This window comes from Dermacentor variabilis, chromosome 3 (assembly GCF_050947875.1).
Source record: "Dermacentor variabilis isolate Ectoservices chromosome 3, ASM5094787v1, whole genome shotgun sequence".
In the NCBI taxonomy this organism is placed as follows: Eukaryota; Metazoa; Arthropoda; class Arachnida; order Ixodida; family Ixodidae; genus Dermacentor; species Dermacentor variabilis.
The window spans coordinates 79,065,225-79,089,308 of NC_134570.1; the positions used below are offsets into that span (position 1 = coordinate 79,065,225).

Sequence of the window (24,084 nt, forward strand, 5' to 3'; positions counted from 1 at the left end):
ATGACAAAATTTTAGAACTATCAGAAGCCAACAGATAATGAAACCATGGAACGCATAGGGCCAATTGTCTGTAAGTTTCATTCAAGTGTACAATTGATAAACAAAAAGGAAGATGAACTCAATTTGTCGCCCATTGGAGTTTAACCAAAAACCCACACATTCGACGTGCCTAGCACTACCAGTTGTGTTTCGGCGTTGGCTGTTCCCACGTGAACACTCTTGGGTATTTATGTACGTGCGCAAGATTTAGCCTGCGAAGTGTTACTCTGCGCCACTCATCTGCCTCCACGGCCATGAATGGAGCTACTTAACACTCTTCGGGTTAGACTTACAACACATATGGACAGGTACTCAAAAATTTCAAAAAATGGGGACGTGGGAACAGCCGCCGCCGTATAGCACAATTAGTAGCGCAACGATCGCGTAATGCGGAGGTTGTGGGTTCGGTTTCCGCGGTGATCAAGTTGTTTTCTCGTTCACTTTCACTTCCCTTTAGCTTATCAACATTACATATAAATGATAACTACAAATAATTGCCCCGACTCCTTCCTTGATATCATTATCTGTTGGCTGCATGCGGTTTCGAGTAACAATAACCGGGTCCCTCAGTTTCGTTTCTTCTCATTCGTAACATTTGTAAAGTGTCCATACAACAGACACGTGCTTGATCCGAGCGATAAATTCATAACAGTGATAATCCGCTGAAAAACGGTGACAGGCATAGTGCGAGACAATGCACGCGTGAGATTGCTTACAAGCATATTCTGCTGAAACCTACCCCACGGTGAAATTGCTACTGCCCCTACAGTTCTTCAGCGTCACACCGTGTTTTCAGCTCACTTGTCAAAACCGTCTCTCTTTCGCTTTGCCATTGAAAAGCCGCTGCTATTATGCTCACAGCTCTGTAAAACGGATGGCCATCTTCCTGACATGCTACAAAGGTCATAGATGGTAAACATGGTTGCCTAATTGTTTCATTATGATTAAAATAACGGAAAGCAGTGTACTTTCATAAAAAAAAAGGCATTTGACATAGAGAAAAGACAGAAAACACTATGCCAGACGATGGTGCTTAGCCAAACATTTCTGGTTTTTAGCGTTGGTGTTTTAAATTATCGGTGAGCCTTCAGCAATGTTAGTGTTGACTTGCTAAATAAAATACAACATTAGTTTTAAAGATCAAACACTTGCAAGAAAATTAAATCGTTATAGATTGCATGGTAAACAGCAGGTAAATGGTAGCCGTCAGAATCTTCGTATGACTAAAACTGTCTTTACTTAACACGGGGCTTCAACGGCTATCCACTCACACAAAATAAGCTAATGAAAAAAAAAAGTTGCCGCTGCGTTTTCATACGTTTATCTCTCACTTTACATAGAGAACACGTGTATCATTAAGCGCTTTATCGCGGGCTAGTCTCGGTTATTCATGGTATTAAGCGACGCCGCTAGGTTAAAGTGAAGCATGATAAATTTCACTAATACAACGAAGTTGTACTGGTCGTGAATTTTTTGAATGGGAAGATTACCATCCTAGTTCATATGTAAATCACTTTGTTTGCCTACCCGCAGCAGCAATGGCGCTCGGAAATGCTTCAGGCGGCAGCACCGGGACGTCGGAGATGAAAGGCAGCCCCATACCAGGAATTTCAGGCGCTACACTCGGTAGCTCGTCGAATATTGAACGGAGATGGAAATGCCAAAGGCTTGGCAAACTTGTAAGTGGAAAGGTCTTTACTGTGTGGTCTGCGAATCAGTGCATTGTGTTTCCTCTGGCTTATAGCTTTCTGTTGCAGTGCTCCTTGGCCTTCCCTATGCAGCATTTCCTTGCACTTGAGCGATTAATTAAATTTAAGCCACTGGCTGGCACATACTGCATGAAAATGTCAGATTTTCGCCACAGTAAAAGGAACATTTCTTTGGTAAAGTAATCAAAGGCAATTATGGTCACTTTGCATTTGTGTGGAGAACAATTTCCACATTCCCTAGAACATGACTATACTGTCGAATAATCTATGAGCTTGGGCGAGTCAATAGTAGATGACTCAGTGATGTAATTCTTATTGGTCCTAGCCTTCCTGCGCTCTTCGCTCTTCAAATAATTTGCGCATATTTTCTAGGCATATCAAAATTCCGCATGGTCATCATTATAGTCTAGACCAACGGCAGAAAGAAGTCGTCTTTCACCGATCTCCAATTAGGCTTGCTTTGTATAAGGTGAATCAATACTACGCTTGTGAATTTCCTATTCTTATAACGCCAGTTATTACTCTATGGGCGTCGCACAGGTTACGCTTCCCTTGGTGCCCATTCTCACAAACGTTTTGTTCCTCCGTATTACATTATCTGACAAGTTCCTTTTCGTTATCCTGATATCAATGAGAATATCAGATACCCCTGCTCATTCCCAATGGCGCTTCAAATATAAATTTGGGTTGGAATGTGCGCTAAGAGTAATGTCTATTTTAAGTGTGTTTAGCGCACAGTAATCATTCTACTCTCAGTTACGATGATAAACTGAGACTTATCGGATAACGAGGTCTGGGCCCTGATAAACAAGCATGTTAATTAAATGTTCGCATTAAACCATTTACCGAATTAACCGAGTTTCGAAAATGTATTAGATTCTCGGTAATTGAATGTAATCTCTATTTTGAAATATGACATCGCTACATCGGACAAGGAAACACACACACACAAAAAAAAAGAAATGCCGAAGAGCATACAAACAGGAGCGTTGCAAAACCAATGAGCGCTGCTTTTGAGGTTTTTAATCTATAGCCTTGTGAAATACGCCCTTTCTTTCCTGTTTAATCTTTTGATTAGGTGCATGTTTTCTAAACACGACACTCGTCGCGGTGGCGCATTGTCATTATGGCATTGCGCTGCTAAGGAGACGAAGGTGCGGCATCAAATCCCTGCCGCCGCCGCAGTATCTAAATGGGATCGAAATGCAAAAAAACCTCAGTGCCCTTCCAATCTGCGAGAGGGATGACCAGCGAACCTGGGTATGTGGGGCCCTTAATGACAAACTGCAGCTCGGCCGCAGGTCGGCCCGGCATTGCACTAACTTCTGGATCGGCCCACGTACGGGGAGTGCTTAACGCCTGCTTCAACTCCGCCGCGGGTCGGGCCGGTATTGCACTATCTTCGGGATCGTCCCATGTTCTTTGCTTACGGCACGAAAATTTTTTTTGGATGGTAGAGGTATACAGCTTCGCTGTAAGAACGCCCTTGTACAATGCTCAGGTGGTCGAAAGTAATCCGGTCTCCACAACTACGGCGTGCCTCAGAACGATATGGTGGTTTCATCACCTCAAACCTCAAAATATACTTTTTTTGAAATCATGACGCCTGTACTACAAGTCCGTGAGCTCACCGACTGAACAATTAAAAATTTGGATCGAAATATTTTTCACGGAATTACTCAAAATTCTTATCGCACATGAGCTGCTTAACTCGGACAGTTTATATTTTTACACTGAACAAACTTTAATATGATCATTTAATTTAGGCGTCAAGTGGTCATATCACTGCCATTAAGCCATTTCTTTAGCGCAAGAATCAGAGACCGTTTCACGCTATTGCGTATTCTTTTTTACAGTTTTCTGCGAAAAGTTAACCTTGCTGTCCGTAGGTTGCATTGCGGAGCCGGTACTGTTCAAATACAGCAATTTTCGCAGATGTGCAATGACTAATTTGATCCTACCTAACTGCAAAGCACACGCTACAAAAATGAAGTGCCGCCACAAGATTTTGATGTTTGGCTTCTGTAAGCGATTTGCTTTTTATTTATTTCCCCCGATCCCCTAGTCTACAGCTCAAGCACCGAATCCAAGATGCTGGTTCTACTGTTTCGACGAGTCCCTGTATCGAATCTACCGGTTACCCGAACCGAACGGAGCACCATGCTTGGTAAATAACTTCCTTTAGAAAAATCGGACTGTTTGCATAGAAATGTGTGATATTTCTGCTTTACACCTCTCTTTGTTTACACAAGTGGGTAATATAATTCTCCGAGATATAGCACCTGGTGAAAATGAAACGGAATTTCTTAATTCCAGTGGCTTTGTCACTCGTCCATCAGAATGAAGAGGACACAATGATAGTGTACAAAAAAAAACACGTGTATGTCGGCATTGCAAGACGACATGATAAATAAGAGCATAAGTCCCTACAGTTTGCAAAACCGAACGCAACAAAACTCATGCTGCAATTTTCTACCAGTGTCATTATGGCATCACTAGTCTTGTCAATTTTAAGACATTAAATGTGTGCCGTCCGCAGTGCTCATAACTGTAGCATTATTACTGAAATCTGCGACGAATAAAACTCTCCCCGCCGTCTATAGATTGGATAATCCACTTTTATTAGCCAGCATTACTTGATGAAACCATTTTCTTGTGCAAGATCTTCGAAGGGTTATGAATAACCTGCCAACTACATGGGGCGTACTTACGATGCCTTTTCGACTTAGTGTACTTGGTTTGGAGTCCGTGTGTTTAATTGCGCTGTGCAATGATTGTTCTGCAAATCCGGCATAAGTACTTCGTGTGGTTATCTGTACCAAGAAAGTACTTAATCGTTCGCACTTCGATCATTGCTGAACCTTAGGTAGGTGCTTTGAAATAAAGGCTCCAATGCTACAGAACGGCGTTCTCAAAATACACCAGGAATACTTTGCGTTCCATTGCCGCCTGATTAGTGCGACGAATAAGATTTTCGGTAACACAGTGTGAAATACTGATATGCGCAACAATGACGTTCGGAAATCATAATAAAGGAGAAATGATCAAGACCAAATAACGTAAAATTAATTAACCAACGGGGCTCTCTTCGACACGCAAGCGGTTTTACCTTCAATCCACCTAGACATGTCCTAAATAAATTATTTTATGGCAGTATATTGCTTGATGGAGTTTAGCAGCCAGAGATACGACTACAGTATTATCGACACAAGTTTTCTGGGATACGCGTGGGTCTTTTGATGTGCATCGATTGTCATGCGTCTGTTTGGAGGGTTCGTTGGGCATACTCATGCTCAAGCCTCCGTGCTCATGTTTAGCCTCGTCTGTAGTTTTCATCAGCTGACGTGGCAGTTAAATACGGACGAAGTGCGGGGATGATGGATAGCGTATCCAGGCGGCGTGTACTTCAGAATCGAGAATGCTTCAGTGCGTACCATGGAAACAGCGTTCTCTTAATAAATAAAGCTTTGACAGTTGCTCAAAGTCGAGGAAACACACTACTTACATTCTGTAAACCTAGAAGGCACTTGACATAAAATTATAAATCTATATAAATAATGTAAAAGGCAATGCTCTTAAAGGCACGACCAAGAAGATCCTAAATTTCTTTGGTGGTCCATGCCGCCACGGTGCTCAGGACCGTCAGACAAGATGGCGTAAAAGCAATGTGCAAAGATGAATGTCTTCAAGAAGGCAGTTTTACGTGTATATAAACGTACACAAATTTAACTTCACTTCCGATTTATTTTGGAAACGTGCTCGTTGTTGGCGTAGATACAGCAGTTACCGATTCGATAAAATTCAACGACGAAGGCCAATGACAATCTTTCTCTGTTTCTCTCGGTTCTAGGTGGACAAGAACTACCCTCAAGGAAAGTGCAGATATTCGCGGTGTCGCCAGGCCAACATGAAAAGAAGATGGTGGATTGGCAAATGGTTCCGCAAGGGCTCTGGTGTCAAAGAATAAACACGATAAGCTACACGCAACCGCTCAGCGTCCACTTTGAATCAGGCAATGCGTCACTGAAGTGTGCCTTGTAATAGGTAGACACGGGATAAAGGTGTCTATACAGTTCAGTAATTTCTAGTTTGCTTGTCTATGCAAAGCCAATTGGCGCTTTAACATACAAGCGTACACTTCTATAGACAATATTAATAAAATTTTGATAATCACTCTATAGACAGTTTATAGATTCGCACTCATATATAACATTAAATGCACTGACTTTGTAGACGCAAGCTGGACTTCTAGCCTGACAATTTTAGCGAGTTGCAACCTTAGTATTAGACCACGTATCCCAGCTAAGCTGTTTAAAAAAATAATAACAGAGTGCAAGGTATTATTATAAGACCTACAGTACCAGGTCGTCATAGATCTGACTACCGCACACCGTCGGTCTTATAATCGTATCTTGCACCGTATTTCTCAAACATTTTTCTTAAGCAGCTTGCTTAAACTTAGCTGGGACACCCTGTATAGAGAGTAAAGTACTATATATACATAGAGAGAAATGATAAATCCATTCCACAATATCACAACCTGTGCATGCATTACTATAACCTTAACTAGGGCATTGCGGGGGAGAGAGAAAGACAAAGTGTTTATAGTTATTTGAGATAGTTGTCATGGGGGAATGTTCAGATATCAAGGTAATGCGAAATTTACACAAGGTCCTCGCTCGCTGCTCGAAGTCCGTGTCATGCAAAATCTGGTATAGAGCCTGGGCTAGAGGTTGTCGGTGTTTTTTTGTAGAACTCAGCGCCGAAGGTACTATACGTGGAAGATTTTCGCAAAATTTGCGCTGCGCATATATGCCAGTGACAACAACACAAGTGCTCATTTAGTGTTTGAGAAAGAAACCAGTCATGTAGACTGGTTTCTTTCGATAGCTGATAGCTGATGACTGATTTCTTTCGATAGCTGCGTGAGCGCAGCTATCGTGCCAATGATATATATAATAACTTGCGGCACTAAAATGCGTTCAAATCACATATTCTGTCCAAGCTTCTGCTTGCTTCAAAAACCACGAGTGCACTATGGCATGCGAGTCGCTTGTATTAGCCAATCTTTTCCTCTGTAAGTGTTGTGTGGAGCAGAATTATAAAAATGTCGTGTGCTTCAAGTTAGTGAAAGCCTTGTTAGAATAAGAAATATGTTTATCTAAAATAAGTTGCCTAAGAAAATATAAAGCGGTAAGAAATTTAGACAGTTAATGGAGCCATAATATAGTGTGTGTCTACAATTCCGATAGCAGTAGTGACCAATAACCTGCAGCTCAAAGAAATAATTACTAAAACGCAAGCTGCAGGTTCGAATTCAACATAGCGGGTTGTATCGAAAATACGAAGTAGGAATTAAAACCATGTAACGAAAGCACTCTGGGGCCTCTGTTCAGATCACTATTGACAAACCTTCACTACGCCAAACTGTAATCGCTCAATGAACACATAAAAATTGCAGTTCATTAGAGCATGCGTAAACTTTTTATGTGGCTTTAAACCGGTGACTGCATTCCGCGTGTTACTGACGTTATCATTGTTTCTGCGTAAATTGTGGCTTAAATGCGGTAACTTTCCAAGCTTGTCTCTTCTGCAAGATAAGAGATCATTTAAATCAAGAAATCTTCCCATCAAACTCCTTCCTAAATTTTCTCCTCATAGATCTCTCAACATTTGTACAAATGGCTGAAATTCGATCCCGCATATTACTTTCTAGTGCTTATCAGTAGAGGGTGCCTGTGAGTTTTGCTTGAACATTACAGTGTTCTAATTACTAATTTCCTTTTTTTTTCTGAGAAATCCGGTTTTTTTTCTTACGGTAGCTTTACTAGCAAAAGAGCAGGAAAGCGGCAGCAAGGTTCTTGCATTTATGCAAGTAATTGGTATTTCCGTGCTTTGCACACAATGTTTGCCATTATAGGTTTTCTTAATGTGAAAAATCTTGTGTCCGGCCCTTTCATGTGGTCGGAACGGCAGACATCTTTGTTAGACAGAGTATTTCTGAAAACTTTAGGCAAAATTTCTGCAGAAAGGCTGTACAATATGAAAACAGATGTCAAACTTTCCAGGGATCTGCAGCAGTATGGTAATTTCTTTTTATTTGACAAACGCAATCTATGGAAGGACACAACGTCACCCGTTACCTTTGCAATGTAAGGTTTTCCAAACTGGGAAGGGCAGAAAGGACGATGGATGACTGCCGTCCCGAGAACTCGAATGCTAATAATAACGCGGAGCGAATTCGCACGCTGTTGCGAAATGTCAGCGTTGTAAGGGCACAAAATGACACTGAACACACGGGGAAACACGAAGGAGAAAAGACACTGCTTTTATGTGATGGTTCGCTATCATTCTTGCAGCCCCCCAATACGCCCAAATTGCCAACTTGTTAAACTTAAGAGGAACTTAACTCTAACGTGGAATTGTTGAACACACGTACTGCGCACAAAGCCAAGACGTTCTTTCTTTGGCGCCCATCTCTGAGTACAGTATATAAAGTGGTGGTAAGAAAGAGCTAACAGCCTTATGAACGTTAATTTGTTCCTCCTACACGAGAAACGCACTGTACGCATGCAAAAAGAAAAAGAAGAACGGGGTGTCTCTGAATTCAATCTTTAACAAGGCTTGAGGCACCTGCACGAGAAGAGAAGCTGTTTCCAATAACATGTCTTTCGCATCTAAGGTGTTTTTCTTTTGTCGAGAGAAGAACAATGGGTTAACGGGGTAGTAAAAATCAATAAAGAGTGGAAATGAGGGAAGAATGAATAATGAAAGATGCTTTACGTTTTTATGAAAAACATACGGAGTGTCCCCTGATCGAATGGTTGAAAGCTTTACGCCACGTTGACGATGTCGAATGTAGTATGGCAATCAACGCCATTTTTATTTGCTACCTACTGACTGGTAAGCGCCTGCGTTCATTTTCTAGTCATTCAAACTTCGCAGGTATTGACATTTGCGTCCAATATGGCGTTATGCTTTCATTAATCAATAAATATAATGTAACCGTCAAAGTAAGGTGCAACGATAATTTATCAAACTATGCATCCGTGTATGTTTCAAAGTTATATTTCAGTGCAGCAAGCTTGTCGAGCTGGTAGGTTAACATTCTTGCGTAAATGTGCAGCCCGACGTAAACGAAGGACATGGACATGGACAGCGTTCGTGTCAACCATTCCTAGTTCCTCGACTGTGTCGCACTGCACATATACGTAAATATTGCTGCTTCACAGGAAGTGTTGTTCTGCGAGGTAGCACGACAGAAATGTAGAAGATGAAATAAAATGAGGCACGTGGGCATCTGGCGTTAAAAAGTATCAAACTTTACACTGAAAACCGCGCGTATTAATGAATATTGCATTTTTGATGTTTATCAATTAAAGACACAACTTATTGAATTTAGTAGTAAGAGTTCATTTATAGAAGGCAATGAGGTCGGTCCGACCTTTGAGATCTAATGGTTTACGCTGTGCATGCGGAAGGGGAAGAGGGTAACGAAAAAGGTTGCTAACGACAAGAATAGGGGTGCTATTAATGTTAGTCGCTAACACAACAACCTTTTTTTTTAATTTTTGAGGCTAGTTCTGGGTGGTTTGAAAATTGTAGCATGGCCCGTACTGGTATGTCATGTTCAAAGAAAATTTTATTCGCATTAAGTGTTTGGTTTTCTCCCCTCCTTGTGCCAGTTGACAACGATGATTATACCGCATCCACGGCGCGAGTTATTCAGGGCTTGTATGCGCGCTGTCTCACCCCACATTTTTGGCGCAGCCGCATCATTTTTGCATTCGAATACTAGTTATACATCTTCGCGGCACTGTAAGATATTGTACACTACAGCATGATCCACTATTCAAAGGGACATTTAATCAGAACTGAACGGATCATAACTTGTTCATTTTGTCGAACCTCTTCGGCAACAGAGTGTGTGATGACACGCGTTTGAGAAGCACGCATTGAAACAAAAAAGTGTCTGCAGGCTTTAGTGTGACAATGAGCGGTATTTGGTAGTAGTCATTAACTGCTTCATTTGAATGAAAATTGAATGCCCCCCAGAATTCATAAACACAATTGTCAAAAAAAGAGATAGTGGATAGTCTGTTGAGAATCAAGTTACACGATCAGAAGTTTTCTATGTCACATCGAAACAAATTAATAAAGCACCCTTCTCGAAAAGCGGGGGGGGGGGGAGGGGAGGACGGGACAGATGGGCTGCTCTGTAAGTAGATGGTGACGGCCGTTTACTACATATGTGAAACATTGTCCCCAAACCATATTAGTGCTGTTTCTGATATTTGGCCTTTTGTTCAGGAGTGACAACACTAAAGTAGCAGCGCACGAAATGGCAGGAGACGGTACCAAGGGGGAAAGGCAGAGGAAACGCGCCTCTAGTTAAACTTCAACACAAGAATGCGTATGAGGTTCAAGTTCAAGTTTATTCACATTTTCTTGCGTACATGATAACAGCATTAGTGATGTCATTACATTCGGTGGTCCCATAGTTATGGAACTGTCAGGGGTACCACCTAATAATATACATATCGAGTAGGTATACATGCATACATACTTGTATGTGTAAGCATGCATGTGTAGTGAAGGTTTTCACATACTAGCGTATGTAATATCTGCAGGAAAAACGTATGCTGCGCTATATATAAACAGGCTTCCAGCATATTAGCCGTAATCGCCATGTATGACATTTCCTAGATGCGTGTACAGACGAACCAGCATCTTTTAGAATTTATCGCTACCGGTGTCGATGCCATGAATACTTTGCTTGTGCCCTTCCACGGCCCACAGGAGGTCGTTACAGGGCTCTCGTTTGTTTCACAAACGGCTTCTTTTTTTCACGGCTCTGTGGTGTCTAACCAGCCTCGCTCTTCGTATTCCTTCAGCAGGTCTACCAGTTAAATTTTGATTCTGCTGCTCCTGTTTAAAGGTCTTTTCTTTGGCAATCGCCACAACTGATGACTATAGTACAGTTAAAGTTAGCTTAGAATAACATCGCTAAAGTTGAGCTAGTTGGCTGTCACATTCCTATCATACATTGTGAACACAAACTCAGGAGGAAAGAAAAACAGATATACATGAAAAAAAAGGTCAGCATGGCGTCGCTTAACATTAGACTTACAGTGAGTGCTTTTTAATAACACTCACTTTTATTACAAAGTCTGACAAGAGCTTTAAAAGAAGCGGTCACTTGTACTGAATAAAGACGCCATGAGTCTGAAGAAAATGTTGCTAAGAGTTTTATTGAAATTTGACCCAGAAAAATCTTAAAGCAATTAGGGACGCGACAGAGCAAGGCTGTGACATTTCAAATATTTAAATTGCGCGTCATGGTAATTTACACACTTACCTCGTGCTCAGTAGGCGTGCAGATAATAGGCTCGAGAGACCATTCGGCATTTATCATTAAGCCTTTACTTCCTAGACCCCGAAGCTCTGAACTTAAGTGAAGAATTGTTTTGACGGATGAATGAGGGTGGATGACTATTTCAGGACAAAGCGTGAAAAGGGCTCGCACAGCTGAACCGCCACCCTAAGTCGAAATTCTTATGTTAGAGAACCACGTGCTCTCTCAATATGTTTGTTTTTTCATCTAAATTGGTCAACACTTTGACGCTTCAAAGCGAACTTTGCCCGTGCTTGTGGATCTGTACTTTCCGCAAAGTTTTGTCTTCCTCATATTCGTGTGATGTCTGCAGGCACATAAATTTGTCATCGCCAGCGCAATCTGCTGTATACCAAATTCTTGATGCCATAGAGCCACCGTGCACTTTCGTCAGTTTCCAAAACCTTGGCACGTCAGCTTCGATGTGCTCGTGCTTTCAGAGCACAAGTTTTTCCACGTCGCAGTTGCCCACAACACCTGCGCGGGACGGCATTTACTTCGTCGCACATTTTCAACAAGCGCTGATCCGACCGTTCACGCACTACAGCCGTCGACGGGCCGGCTGCTGTGCGTGAACGCCAGCTAATGTCATTGCAGTTTGTTTTCCTGAAAACTATGGACTCAACATATTGGGATCGTTGACAGAGAGGTGCTGAGAGGACCGAAAGAACGAGAGGGCACGCTGCGGTGACACTGAGGAAGACGAACGAGTAAAAAAAAAAATGTTTTCTAAGGCCAAGACGTCAACGTCAAGAAATAGGACGAGACGAGAAAATATAGATAAAGACAGAATGACGTGATTGCAGCTGCAGAACGAATTCATAAGGAAAAAATAACAGACAACTTTGATGCCGAGAGTGCTGGACTGTCGCATTACTATTGCCCAACGCTTCTATTGTTCAGTTGATGCATGCACAGGGCAACAAATGCGAACCCTTCACTGCTGACTGCACGGAAAAAATTATGCTTACGTAACATATCTAAAAGGGCCGTGCTCACTTTAGAACTGTGCGAAACTACTATCAGGATGTTAATTTGCTGCAAACGTATTGTCATCACCTGTATAGTATCACATTCTTGGCCCGCCTTCGAATTGAATCACTCCGATCCTGCCCTTGGTCGCCCCTTTTCTGATCCAAAAGTGACATTTCTGCTTTATGAAGCGTTTTGTTAATTTATACATAACATTTTGTTGATTAGGATTGAGGAATTCATATTATTAGGAGCAGAAAGCTTCAGTTGCAAGTTTCTAAACATAATGAAGAATTCTCTGTGTCTGTGGTGCAACAAGCAAGGGAGTACAACGACTGGCTAGGACCTTCGAGGATGAAGAAACGTAATGCCCTTGATAAGGGTATTTATCGAACACACGATAGCACATACAATATGGTGTTAACATATTTATATTTTGTTTTTGTTGCTTTCTATTCTCCTGCATTTCTGGTTGCGCTCAATTCCCCGATTACATATTGTATATCGTTTACGTTTTCATTTGGTTTTGCATTAGCGTGAATTATATTCTTCTTTCTTTCTTTTGTTTGCGTTATACACACCTCAGTCGCGTGTAATTTACCACTATTTGCCTGGTTTACCGACGTTTGCTATAGATAGCACAGCAGCCTTCAATAAAGATAATAAAGCAAGAAAGTCGCAGTTCCGGCCGAAACGGCACGCTTCATTTGCGATAGCAAGTTAGTAGGCAGCTGTAGGAAGTAAGGATAGTGGTTTTATCGGCCGTATAAACTTGTAACCATGGGCATACTAAGTAGGGCATACTAATTTTGCTTCGGCGTCAACGGCAGTTATTTCTTTCCTTGTTGCCAGCAACCTGAACTATGACTTCCTGCAGCATGCTGGAGCCAATTCACGGTCTTTACCAATATTGGTTTACTATATACAAGTTTCGTTCGCGTTTAGTGGTGCATTTGCTTTAAGGACTATAATTTAATAAGAGATTTTTTTTTTCAATTTTGTAAGCTACAAAAATTGGGATGAAAGAGATGTATTTCCGTTCAATATTACCTATAGGTAATATTGAACGGAAATTCGTATCTTTCATCCCATTTTTTCTGTTCATGTAAGGGATGCTTTTTCACAGTGTCATAGAGGAAGATTGACCAGACTCTGGTTTACTGACAGCAGCAGTATGGCGCAGATGTTGAATTTATATACTTTGGGCGTTTTTCTCTTTCGCTCGATGTCGTGTGGCTTCATCAGCGTAGCTGTCACAATTAAGAAGGCTGTGTTACTGCTATGTTTCATTTGAACTACTCCTTTGACGGAATAAAAAAAAAAAGGAGTTCCTAGGCATCAGAGTCTAGGGATTAGGAAATGGGTTATACATAACACGCATCTCTCCTTCTTACTTCCAAATTTACCGCATAATTATTACTTTGTAGTATTTACAAACAAGCCATATACAATAACAGTTTGCGCAAAGTGGCATATCATGTCAGTAATTGGTATTTCTTCAGGAAAACAAGCAAGAAGAAAAACAGACCATCACAGCATTAGTCGAGCAAAGAAGTTATACGGAGCCAAGCTTTGACAGGCAACTTGTCTGTGTCCGGCCAACCATCTTCAGTAAACCTCTGTCTTGTTTGAGACAGACAGACAGAACAGAGACATAAACTAACAAATCAGAATGCCGACTAAATTCACAAGTCTGTGTCTGCGCTGCAACAAGCAAGGAAGTACAACGGCTGGCTAGGAGCTTCGAGGACGGGGAAACGTAATGACTTTGGTAAGGGTAATAGACAGCTTTAGTTTAGCGCATGCAACCGAATGTAAAAGCATTACGTACGTAAAGAAACAGCATCGTCCTCAGTGCGCTTGCTCGGAACGTTATTGGGTTTCTGCGGTTTACGGGCGCTATGATAACGTACGTTATTTGGCGACTTCAACGTCCGTAAAGTTTAGGGACGCTAACAAATATCGTTGACGAACATGGCGGCACCCATGGCTCCCGCTTCAGCGTGGATTCTCGTGATGGCTACGCTCTCACTCACGTTGATCGCCCATAACTATTTTAATAAGCTTTCGCTTTCTCTAGACTCACTTGAAAGGTTAGTTATGAGCGCATAGCACGTCCATTTTCTGAGATCGTTCGGCGATTCTGGCGCCCGCACGCCTAACGAGACGCGTCCACATAGCAACAGCAGGATGGTTGGTGATGGCTTGGATACATTTGGCCCGAGGCACCAGATGGCATCCTCTTTTATAACGTTTTCTTTACGTTTGTGTTTCCCTAAAGTAAACAAAAATACTCGAAAGGACACGCACAGTAAAGTCCCGCAAAGGTGCCTAAGTTTAACGTACGTCGGGCGACAAACGCTTTTCTAAAGCTGTCTGTTGTCACGTCGTAGTCACGGCAAAGAATGCAAGAAAACTGTGAACGGCGGAACTAATTCTTTATTGGGCGAGCCTTTGCCCAGAAAAACAGGCTCCCCTCAAATCACGGCGACAGTGGGGAACGCAGTTGGTGATCGTCGAAAATCTGATCAGCGGGTCAAGCGCGTCGGCTTTTATACATCAGTCATCGAAGGTTCCAGAGTAATTGCTGGGACCCGCGCGTCTTCAAGAAGGTTCTACACCATTAGCGTCGCGCGATAAAATCAGATTACACAAGCTCGGTGACAACAGACAGCGGATAGAGCCACCGATAACTTTCGAGAAACTCCCGATACATGCAGGCACATCCTGCGCTGTGCGATAACATTTGTTAGGTGGTAAAACGCGGTCCCCCGATAAACAAGTACACGTGTCAGTATGTATCATCGTGTTACTCTTTGACCATGGCTAACATGAAATAGAAGCACTCAAGAAGGGCAGGAAACAGCATTCACGAAGGAAAATGGTTGAGCAACGCGCGACCATGACTTAGGCTCATCACCCATCAGCTTTTTCGCAGTACGCACGTAAAAGCGTGGTCCCGGACATTGGTCCACTTGCGATCAGATGGGTACCGGTGTAGTGGAGCTGCTAAGACATCCCCTTCAGTCAAGGTGTACACGCTTGAGGACGCGACTTGTTTTTGCCATTACTGTGCACTGGTCGCAAGGAATAGACAACGAACGCGGAGTTTTACGTAGTAGTTCTGCGGAAACCCGCAGAACTACTACGCTGCATTTACTGTAAAATGAACTGGATTTTGAGTAAAATTACCATTCTTCTTTCCTAAAGTACATCAATTTCACTTCTGAGGGAGTGGTATCGCATCAGGTGGCTGCTTTGGCGAAGATACTACCGTATTTGACGGGGCGTTTGAAGTGTGACGTTTCAGTAACAATTGCGAAAGAATTGTGTTCTGTGTTGGGATTGCGCTGACGCAATAGCTTTAATGAAGAAACGTGGCCCTTCACATCCTTCTTCACAGAGTGGAAGGGCACTGAGTTCCTTTAGACAGTATGTAGGCTATGTATGAGTCATTGTACCAGCAAAGGCTAACTATGTCTTTTTTCTAACCTACCAAATATTGTTGGCATGATCTGTTCCATTAATTTCATGAGGTATATCAGCGTGGTTACAATGCGCACATTTCAAGCAAGTCACTGAGCTGCCTACGTAATATCATTAATTGTGTGCACGTTTTATTGAAGCCAAGCTTTTATATTGGGGGCCCCACTCGTGTCGGCGTCGGTGTTGCCGTACGAAAATACTCAAGCCGCGGGAAAATAAGAAAAATGATTTTCGTGCTGCCGATTTGAACCATCGACCTCCGGGTTGACAGATCTACACGCTAACCAATTCAACCACTGCCGGTTCATCATACGTGCCCTTTAAGGCGGGCCTTTATATGCACGAAGAAGTAGACGCAGCGCAAGGTGCGAGCCAATCAGAGGCGTCCCTTCCCTTCAGAAGAGGGAAAGGATGCGATCGCGTGTTCGCTCGCCTTGCGCCCGCCGTTTCCCACCAGCTCAGGCCCGGCAGTCACATTGGGAGGCCGCGTTTGCTTCGGTCTGCCGAAAAACAGGCTGCATTGAATGCACGGCAGCGGGAGCGAGCCGCGCATCGGGCGTTCGACTGAAGAAGATGTGGCGTTTGTCCCTAGAGAAAGGGCTCATCGTCGATGTTCCGACCTCGCCGTGAGGGAGCGCGAAGCCAAGTTGTTATGACAACGAAGAGCCGCAGATCCCGAGCTTCACTTGCACCCCTCTTCACAGTAGTGAAAAGGTGGTCAATTTTTTAATAAGTGTTCCTATAGAGACATGGCAACTTTTATAGGGGCTGGATACTTCTGTGACCGGACGTGTTCCAGGCCTCAGCTGCCTCAGACGCCGTTATTTTCAATTACCTTCCACACCACTAGCAGAAAGGGGATCTAACAACTGGTCTGTTCCTGCTCAGTTCATGCTGAAGGCATAGCGCTATTGGTCCAAAAGGAAATGACTACAAATTGTGTGCTGCAGCATGTGGTGAAGCAACTTGAATCATAATTAACGTATAATGAAGTATAGAAACCTCTTATAACATAGCTGCGTACCGAGAGAAATATTTATAAAACAAGATTGTCAGGGTTGAAAAGAGACGGTACCACTACCACGATGTTATGTTTCCTGTTTCGTGGGAATATTATTCGCGCAAAACAAGAGGTAACAAATCTTGTAGACGCAAACCGTTAACGGGATAGTCATTACTTTGGGTAACAAAAGGTCCTCATACAGATAAAAGTACCTGCCACCAGTGAGGAGGTGAAGGACTCCTAGTTAGCACTTGCCTGAAACTTTGAACCATGCGCAGGCAAAAGCGACCCTAATTTGCATCTAAATGAATGGCTTGTGTGCTGGGTAATGAGCACAATGCTATCAGTAGCAAAAAAACGTGCTTGTGGTGCTTTTCAGCGCTGCTGCCTGTGATCGCCCGCTCTCCGGAAAATAAAACACGCCATGACACATCCGCACAGCGTCGTACTCCTATGCATCAGGTAATACAGTCCAACTTTCTTACATGTTAAAAAAATCCGCTTGGTCCGGGTCAGTGGTGAAAGGTGATGTCAAAATAAATGTATTTGACATATTTCAGGTGGCCCTGCTTTCGGAAGAAAGCGCTTCATCTGGACTGCAGCGCAGTACCAACATAGTAAATGGAGGCCTGAAAGAAGCAATAGCGGGGTACCAGTTTTTGAGCAGCGAATACAGATCCCCTGCTGAAGACGTAATAAATGCTGAGCGAAGGAAAGAAAAGAATGGAGATAAGGAAAAGAAGCACAGCGTTGTACGCAAGCTCACTCCATACAAACATCAATACAGGCCCAAGCGATTTCCTTGGAGGAATGGCAGCGTCAGTGATAACGCAACCATTGAAACAAATCGCACAAAAAGCCATGAGAAACGGGTAACCAGATCCAACTCAAGCAATTATTCCAGCGCCACAGATGCACGCAAGCTGGAGGAGATATCGTATCAATCGAAAGCAATTACCCCAGCCCAAAATAGATCCAAGCAGCGCGCTTTGAGCCAAAGTTCGTGGCAAATTGCTGAATCGGTTTTCAACAAATCACCTGTCACAAAGGCTTTTCGCAAATGGAGCAGCACCGAGGAAATTTTTTCTACGAATTCTACGAATCTCGAGGGCAAAGTGCCAGTGTCACGTCGAGAAGAGAGCCATGGTGGGAAAAGTTCCAACAAATCTGTCTATGAAACATCCTCGACTCGACCTCTAAACGATAAAAAGAACGCCTACGCAGCGTCGAATTCAATCATAACAGTCAATGAAGGCGCAGCCGCGAGCAAAAATTGGCATCCCGAGCAAAAATTTGCAAATCAGCTCATTCCGGCTCCACATGAAAATCAAAACACAAAGCAACAAGCGCGCAGTTTGGTGGGACAGGCTACAAATGCTGCGGGCCAAAACACCGAAGAAGCTACATCAGTGGCGCGATATAGAGAACCCTTCCAATCGTCTAATAAAGCCACGAAAGAGGGGAAAACGCAACAAGCCATCGTTCCTGGTAAATTTCGCGCAACGCCATCTCGGGGAATTGTGCGACAAAATAGAAAGACTCCAGCATGTTCTCAGGCCGTTACACAGTATAATATGCGCCGTCAAACTAAATCCGCGAAAGAAAGCTCAATAACAAACAATACCTTCATTCAAACGACACCTCCAATGGCGCCCTTCGGAACGAAGCCAGGAGTTCAGCCAACGCTAACAGCATCGAGCCAAAAAACACCTGTGGTGACTTCATTATTATCCACCCAAGCAAGATTTCGTGTAAGCACTCCGTTTGCTGCTCTTCCAAATGCAACACGCTCACAAATAGCATTCGCACCAATGTCGAAACAACCAAAAATTATAAGCACCACCAGTGGTAACCAGCCGTACGCCTTACGCCCTACCGATGAAAGGCACGTGTTCCAGCTCGGACGAACACCACGGAGCTCAACGCTGCCCACTAGTTTTGTACCAGCGAAGGATATAAAAGTACTGCCAGATAGCAAAATTATTATTGACAAAACAGAAGAAAATACGCCAATTCTAGCAACAAATGGAACAATTTCGCAAGTTACAATGCAGCGAAAACTAGTTTCCGTTCCAGACCCAAGACCAGAAACAAATCAAGCGCGGGAAACACCGCCGTTTCCATGGGCTCCCCAAATGCATATAACCAAAGTACCACATGCACTGCCTCTTGGCAGGACATCAGCCGAGCCAGCTTTTGCATCAGCATCAGACCAATCAACGCAACTAGCAAGACCTGATGGCAATATGCAACCTGCAGTGCCACCGGCGCTTCAAGTCAGAAGCCAACAGACCACATCTCCATCCCGGTTCACTCACAAAACATTCATAATGGCGTCTTCGCTGCCTCCATTCGCTGGAAAAACAAGGGCCCGGGAAAGTTATGTGAAAAGTACTGCCCTACCAGTGGCACCACGAGTAAATATGGGGTATGGATCAGTGCTGCAAGAACGCCCACCAGTAGAAACCAGCACCGCTGTTGCGCAGCCATATGCAGTTCACCCTGCAGAACAAAAGCGAATAATCTATACAAGAACTATACCACAGACGACGTCCGCGTCTGCGAGTACGCTACAAGCGATAAAAGCCAAAATGCAGGACACACCGATTCTGAACCCAGCCGGGAATTCCCAAGTACTACTCAAGCAGCCCACAAATCCATCTTCGGTTATGACCGTTCCTGGTGAAAGAACGCGAAAAGATCCAGCTCGTAGAGCACTGCCGTTACCATGGTCGATGCAAACTCAAAGAGGAGAAATAGCCTATGCAGTGCCTCGTGGTAAGCCTCTCAAAGCGCCAAGCTTTGCGGAAATTCCAGAGAGTTTACCGCATTTCACAAGGCGTAAAGCTAATATGGGACGCGGATTGCCTAAGGCAGCAGAAAACGGAATACGGAAGTTGATGTCAGAAGCCCGGTACACCGACAAAACATTTATAGCTGCACCTTCAAGCATAAAGGTGCCCAGTACACAAACGTTTAGAGCACCAGGAAGAGGCAACGTACGTGCAATTCCTCCGCTCTTACAAACTAGGAACGCTAAACATGATCATAGTCCACGTGCAGCTATTACTGCATCACAGACAAGTGTAGACTACGGAACAGTGCCGCTAAAGCCCGTACACTTGACAAACACTGCAGCTTCTAGGCAGCCGCGTGTAGTTCGCCCTGCAAAGCAACATCATATGATCAATACCGGAACTACTATACCTGTTACTACATCGGCATCTGCAGGTTGGCTACCAGTGAAAGAAACGACAAAGGAGAAAATGCCTATTGAGAAGGCAGCCCCAAATTCGCGAGTTCCATCTAGGCAGCCTACAATCACTCATACACGGGCATTTCGAAAGGAATCAACGCTCTTTCTTGGTGAAAGAGGAGGAATCACTCCTGCACGTAGTATGCTTCCGTTCGCATATGCTAACCTTACCCATAATACCGATGTACCGTATGTAGTGCCACCTGGTAAGCGTTCCACATGGCCATATTATGGAGCGGCATCACAAGGGTCACCACTGTATATGACAAGACGTGCTGCAGATAAGAAACGCGCGGTGCCCACTTCAAGAGAAGGTAGAACACAGAAAACGGTGTTTCAAGTATGGTCCACGGGCAGACGATTAAAACCGGTTCTTTCCGTCCCCTACATGCAAAGGCCAAAAACCTTTACAGGCCCGGGAACAGACGACCTACTTGAAATGCACCCCTCATCACTAACAGGAGGCGCTCTTCAAGGTTATGCGTCACGTAGCGTCTTTCCAACAGCAACGCAAGAAAATATACTCACTGGAACAGACTCCCAGAAACCAGGAGTTGTGACTAGCAGCGCCATGGTTATGCAACCATATGCTGCACTCCGTACTGAACAGGGACATGCTGTCCAAATTCCAAAGCAATCATCAAATACATTTATTGCTACGGGCCCTGGAATATCTGAAGAAGCAAGAGCGGTGCCGAAAAACATAGCAATATTAGAAAAGACTAGAGCAAGCATGCGCTTCCCTGTCGAACATTCTACAAAGGCATCTGCAGATATGCTGCAAGAAGTGCCGAGATATGTTCAAAGTCCACAAATACCACAAAACCTGGCAAGTCACAGAGGCGGCAAGCAATATGGAGTGCAACCGTCATCTGAGGCTGAAACTCCTGGAATAGTGCCCGACGCTTATTTCATTGATGCGGCTTCCACGAGAAAGTCAAGACGTTCACTCAACGTAAGAGTACGACGTGCAGTGGCAGACATTGGAACACTTCTACCACTCCAAACCGGAAGTACCCTACAACGTAACGTATCCCATGCAGTGATGCCTACTTTGCCTCGTGCAACGATGCCATTCGAAAGCGTGCCAGAAAAGCAACAAATTTTGACAAGCAGAGGCGCAGCTAAGCAGCATGTTGGTCTTAGTCCAGTTGAGCAGGGGAATATGGTAAACATGAGAAATCCCTTGTTGACAGCACAAGGCTATAGTACAGCGAAGGAGGCAATAACACTGTCGAAAACTACGCGGATTAATCAAGAGGCAACAACGAATCTCCGCAGCTCTCAATCTCCGAAGCCCGAGCCAACTAATAAGATTAATACAAGGACAATGTCACAAGCACGCTTTCTTCACCCGCCATTTTCACGATCATTTGCGGAAACAGTGCCGACAGAGCGACCAACATTGTTGCGGTCAGGCGCCGAGAAAGGAACTGTAGGGCTCCCGCTACCGACCACTAAGAACGTGAACGGCGTCAGTACATCTCGTGTAGTCCTTCCTAGTAAATTCTATAGAATCTCACCATTGGAAACGTTGCTGGAGACGCAAAAGAGTGCCGCAAGTACCAGAGTGGTGAAGAGCCAACAAACGCTTCCTGCTAGCCAAGCCGTCAGTCAGGAGAAAAGATTGCAACTACACATACCTTCTGTGTGGCTTAGAAAGCCCCATGTGGAAAACCCGCTAGGAACGTCATCAAGGTCTACGACGCAGCTGACTGGGAGAAAGCTCGTAACGCTGCCAGTTGTGCCTACTATGGGAACTCTTGGAGGCAAGACACCTGGTACAGTACATCCCGGCTATCACCAGTCGACACCTCCGTTTAATATACTGCCACAAGAACCACCAACCTCAACCAGAACTGCAGTTCATCATGAAATTCACTCCAAAGGTAAAGTAGTTATCAAAAACGCGTTCCCTGACAAGCGTAGCCCTCATGCGAAATATACAAAGACATCTATTACAGCGAAGCCGGTACGCCCGCAAACTTTTGTGGTACCAGGAACAGGAAAAAGACCTGGCATACTACAAAGGCCGCAGAGAGAAGCTTATGGACAAAATACGTCTCCTACACTCGTTCTCAACAAGGGGATTTTGCAGACAACCAGCGGAACCTTGCTAAACAAGCCTCCATTTCTTGCAAGGCATGGAGCAGTTCAGAGACCTGCAGTGGCTTCACCAGCGAGAATCACTAATTTACAGACGGTACAACATTCTCAATATACTCGGAACGTATCTACAATGGATGTCCTGAGGACGCCATCAAAGAAGTCGTTCCTGTTAAATAAAGAGACCAATGAGAAGACAATGCGGCAGCCGCATTTTACTGCAGAACGAAAGAAATTTAATAACAAGAAAAACCACTTTTCTACTGGAAGTCTACCGCCTAAGGCACCCAGAAATGCTTACATGACAACAGCGCAGAAGGCCTCAACATTGATAAGTAACAGAGTAGTGAATGCAGCTGAAATGAATCTTGCACCGTCAGTTCAAGCCAGCGACGCGAATAACGCACCACGCACTATACATCAAGTCAAACGAACAAACGTGGGTACAAGTGGAACATTCTCGGATGGCCCCGCTATTTTCAAATCAGTGCCAGCTGTAAAAGCACCAGGAACATTGGAAACGAAGCCACATATTACCAGCAAAGAAAGGGATTTAGCAAGTGCCGTGCTTGGCCCTAACCAAAATATCGAAAGGTCGTTTGCAACACTGCAACAGGTGCGGCTTCACTCCGCGAACCAAGAAGCGGTAAAAAAAACCAAACATCACGACCTAAACTTCCACACCAACCAACAACCAGTAAAGCGAAAAAAGAAAAACTCAAATTCAACGGTAAAATCCACCGAAGCACAAACCGCGCCATGTCCAATTGTACCCGCTAAACCAGCTGTGAGTTACGAAACTGGCACTGCACCACAAATACCATCTACGGCAACCAGAAAGACAGAGAAGAAAGCTTTGGAGGTTCATCAAGCAAGAATACATCTATCAACAACCAGAGAAGGGGCACCATTCGGTGACTCACATATCAGGCGCACAGACATAACGAACGCAAATAAAAAACGAACAAACAAAATAGTTACAAATGATACAAGAGCACATGGAGCCGTCGTTAGTTCACTACCAAGTGTACCTAAGCCTGCTGGAGGACCTTCGCAGAAGCAATCGCACGCTGCATTCAGCGCAACGTATAGAATAGCGGATACTGTGCTGGAACGTGCTGATACGAAGATGACATCAACAGCAACGAAAAAGCTTCCAGCAAACATACCAAAAAAGGCACCTGCCATGATAGAGACAACGACGAAAACTCATTCCAGAAGTTCGCAGTCAGTTGAGGTAGATAACGCAACGGTTAATAGCCGTCTTAACACAGGCCAAATAAGCCAATCACGTGGAACCTTACCACCTAAGCAAATAATCACTCCTCAACCTGGCACTTTGCCACAAAAGCACTCTTCAGCAAAGCGTTCTCAGGTAACATCCGGTGGAGCTTCGCACACAACTAAAAAAGTAGGGACGAATTTTACAAGAATATATGAAGCCACCGTCCCTTCAGTACTAACTAAACAAAAGCAAGCTGGAGGACTTCGTGCGAAGCACTCACTCTCCTATTTTAATAGAACAGTTACAGCAGCCGGCAATGTGGGGATGAGTGTTGGTAACAAAACGAAAGCAGCAGCAACATACCGGCCTGCAAAAGTAACACCGAAAAAGGTACCGGCGAGTACAATAACAATGGCGAAAACAGTTTCTAGAAGTTCGCAATCAATTAAAGTAAACAAGACAAACGTCAATAACGCTCTCAAAAAAAGCCAAGGAAGCGCACCACGTCGAGCCGCACTACCTCAGCAAACAAGCATTTCAAATTCTGGCATTGTGCCACAAAAGGCATATGTACCAACAAATGGCGCGGTAACCTCAGGGGGAGCTACGCACACCACTGAAAAAGTAGTGAGAAATGCTACAAGAGTACGCGTAGCGACTGTTCCTTCATTACCAACAAAACAGAAGTACATTGGAGGAATTTCGCCGGCGCAATCACTTCCTGATTTTAATGGAACGCTAACAGCTGCAGGTACTGTACAGCCAGGTAGTGATACCAAAGCGAAACCAGTAGCAACTCAAAGGCCTGCAGCTGAGACACCCAGAAAGGTACCAGCGCCTACACCAACAATGGTGAAAACCATGTCTACAAGTTCGCAATCAGTTCATATAAAC

The 24,084-nt window shown here is 44.0% G+C and overlaps 1 protein-coding gene and 2 long non-coding RNA genes across 5 annotated transcripts in view; 2 read left to right on the plus strand and 1 right to left on the minus strand.

Annotated features, from left to right (window-relative positions):
• Window positions 1-5,735, plus strand: part of LOC142575928 (uncharacterized) — a 16,585-nt gene extending 10,850 nt beyond the window's left edge. For 2 of the 3 annotated variants that reach the window (XM_075685734.1, XM_075685733.1), the window contains exons 3-5: window positions 1,573-1,718; window positions 3,814-3,915; window positions 5,599-5,735. In XM_075685734.1, coding sequence (XP_075541849.1) covers window positions 1,573-1,718; window positions 3,814-3,915; window positions 5,599-5,715 — 365 coding nt within the window. In that variant the 3' untranslated portion in view covers window positions 5,716-5,735. The remainder of the gene's footprint in view (window positions 1-1,572; window positions 1,719-3,813; window positions 3,916-5,598) is intronic. The other variant, XM_075685735.1, reaches the window with a different exon arrangement.
• Window positions 1-11,232, minus strand: part of LOC142575930 (uncharacterized) — a 23,540-nt gene extending 12,308 nt beyond the window's left edge. Inside the window, exon 1 of the long non-coding RNA XR_012826741.1 lies at window positions 11,107-11,232. This is a non-coding gene — a long non-coding RNA (uncharacterized LOC142575930). The remainder of the gene's footprint in view (window positions 1-11,106) is intronic.
• Window positions 8,539-17,862, plus strand: LOC142575929 (uncharacterized). Its single transcript, XR_012826740.1, has 3 exons — window positions 8,539-8,651; window positions 16,983-17,065; window positions 17,164-17,862. It is a non-coding gene; the product is annotated as an uncharacterized LOC142575929 (long non-coding RNA).
• The last annotated feature ends 6,222 nt before the right edge of the window (window positions 17,863-24,084 follow it).